The following is a 1,021-nucleotide window of genomic DNA, read 5'->3' as shown; positions in this document are numbered from 1 at the left end:
CCCCCTGCCCCCCTCAAGCCCCAGGCCCAGCCCTGCGCAATCCTGGCTGTAGTGCCCCTGGGTTGACATCACCCCCGGGTGGAGGATGCTGCTGGGTCTAGCCACGTCCTCAGGTCCCTGCAGCAGCACCCAGCACCTGCATGTCCCAGGCTGAGGACACCCGGCGTGACATTTCACACCCAGCTGCTTGGCTACGGTGGAAACACGTCCCCAAGGCCTATGTGGCATGACCTATGTCCCCACAGGGACCTGGGGAGCCCACACTGGGGGCCAGCCTTTTCCAGAGGGATATGCTTCCCAGGGCTAGAGCACTGTACTTCGGTGGTGGAGAGCCAGGCCATGGCTTTGCCTCTGTACCGAACAGTTGCTGCCCCGGTGAGGATGGGGTTAAGCCCTCCTCTCCCCCAGTGGGATAAGTGCAGGCAGCAGAAGGCGGAGGTGAGAAGGCAGCAGAAAGCAGGAGGGAGAGTGACCAGGTGTGAACACCCCTCCCGAGTGGGGCCGGGGCCAGGTGGGCAGTGCTGGCGCTGCCTGCGGCGAGGGCAGATGGCCGTGTAGCCCTGCCAGACGGCGCGGGGCCGCGTCCGGCGCGTGGCCCCGGGCTTGGCACCACACTGGCCTCCTTGGGCCAGAGCAGGGGTCGTGGGGCCACGGGCATGAGAAGAGGTGATTGTGTGGGGCTGGGCAGTGCTTCAATGGCTTTTTGTGTGCCTGTCCTGGCCTGGGGCTAGGGGCAGTGCCGGCCCCACACTGACGCTGATCCCTGAAGTGGACCCCAGCAGTGTTGGGGGGACACTTGTGTCCCCCACTGCCCGTGCACCACCATGGTGCCCCCATCACCCTGCCCCTTTGCCTGCCCTGATGTCCCCCAGCCCTGGTGCTGCACCAGTGCCTGCCCCATGGGGCTGGACAGCCAGGGTATGGGGTGCGAGTGCTGGCTGCTACCCCCTGGCAGTATGGCGGGCGGGAGTGGAGCTGCTGGGACCGGCTGGAGATGCGGGCAGTCGGCGCAGACGGGCAG

General features: G+C 66.8%; 1 protein-coding gene across 1 annotated transcript in view; it reads left to right on the top strand.

Moving 5' to 3' along the window:
- The window catches only part of UBA7 (ubiquitin like modifier activating enzyme 7), a gene marked incomplete at its 5' end in the record, with an annotated part of 7,128 nt that overhangs the window by 5,419 nt on the left and 688 nt on the right, over positions 1-1,021 (top strand). The window contains one exon of the mRNA XM_017732283.1: positions 956-1,018. Within this exon, the coding sequence (XP_017587772.1) occupies positions 956-1,018 (63 nt within the window). The remainder of the gene's footprint in view (positions 1-955; positions 1,019-1,021) is intronic.

Source organism: Corvus brachyrhynchos, unplaced genomic scaffold, assembly GCF_000691975.1.
Source record: "Corvus brachyrhynchos isolate BGI_N302 unplaced genomic scaffold, ASM69197v1 scaffold4, whole genome shotgun sequence".
Lineage (NCBI taxonomy): Eukaryota > Metazoa > Chordata > Aves > Passeriformes > Corvidae > Corvus > Corvus brachyrhynchos.
Note: the sequence above shows the minus strand (reverse complement) of the source record. Positions and strands in the feature narration are given on the sequence as shown.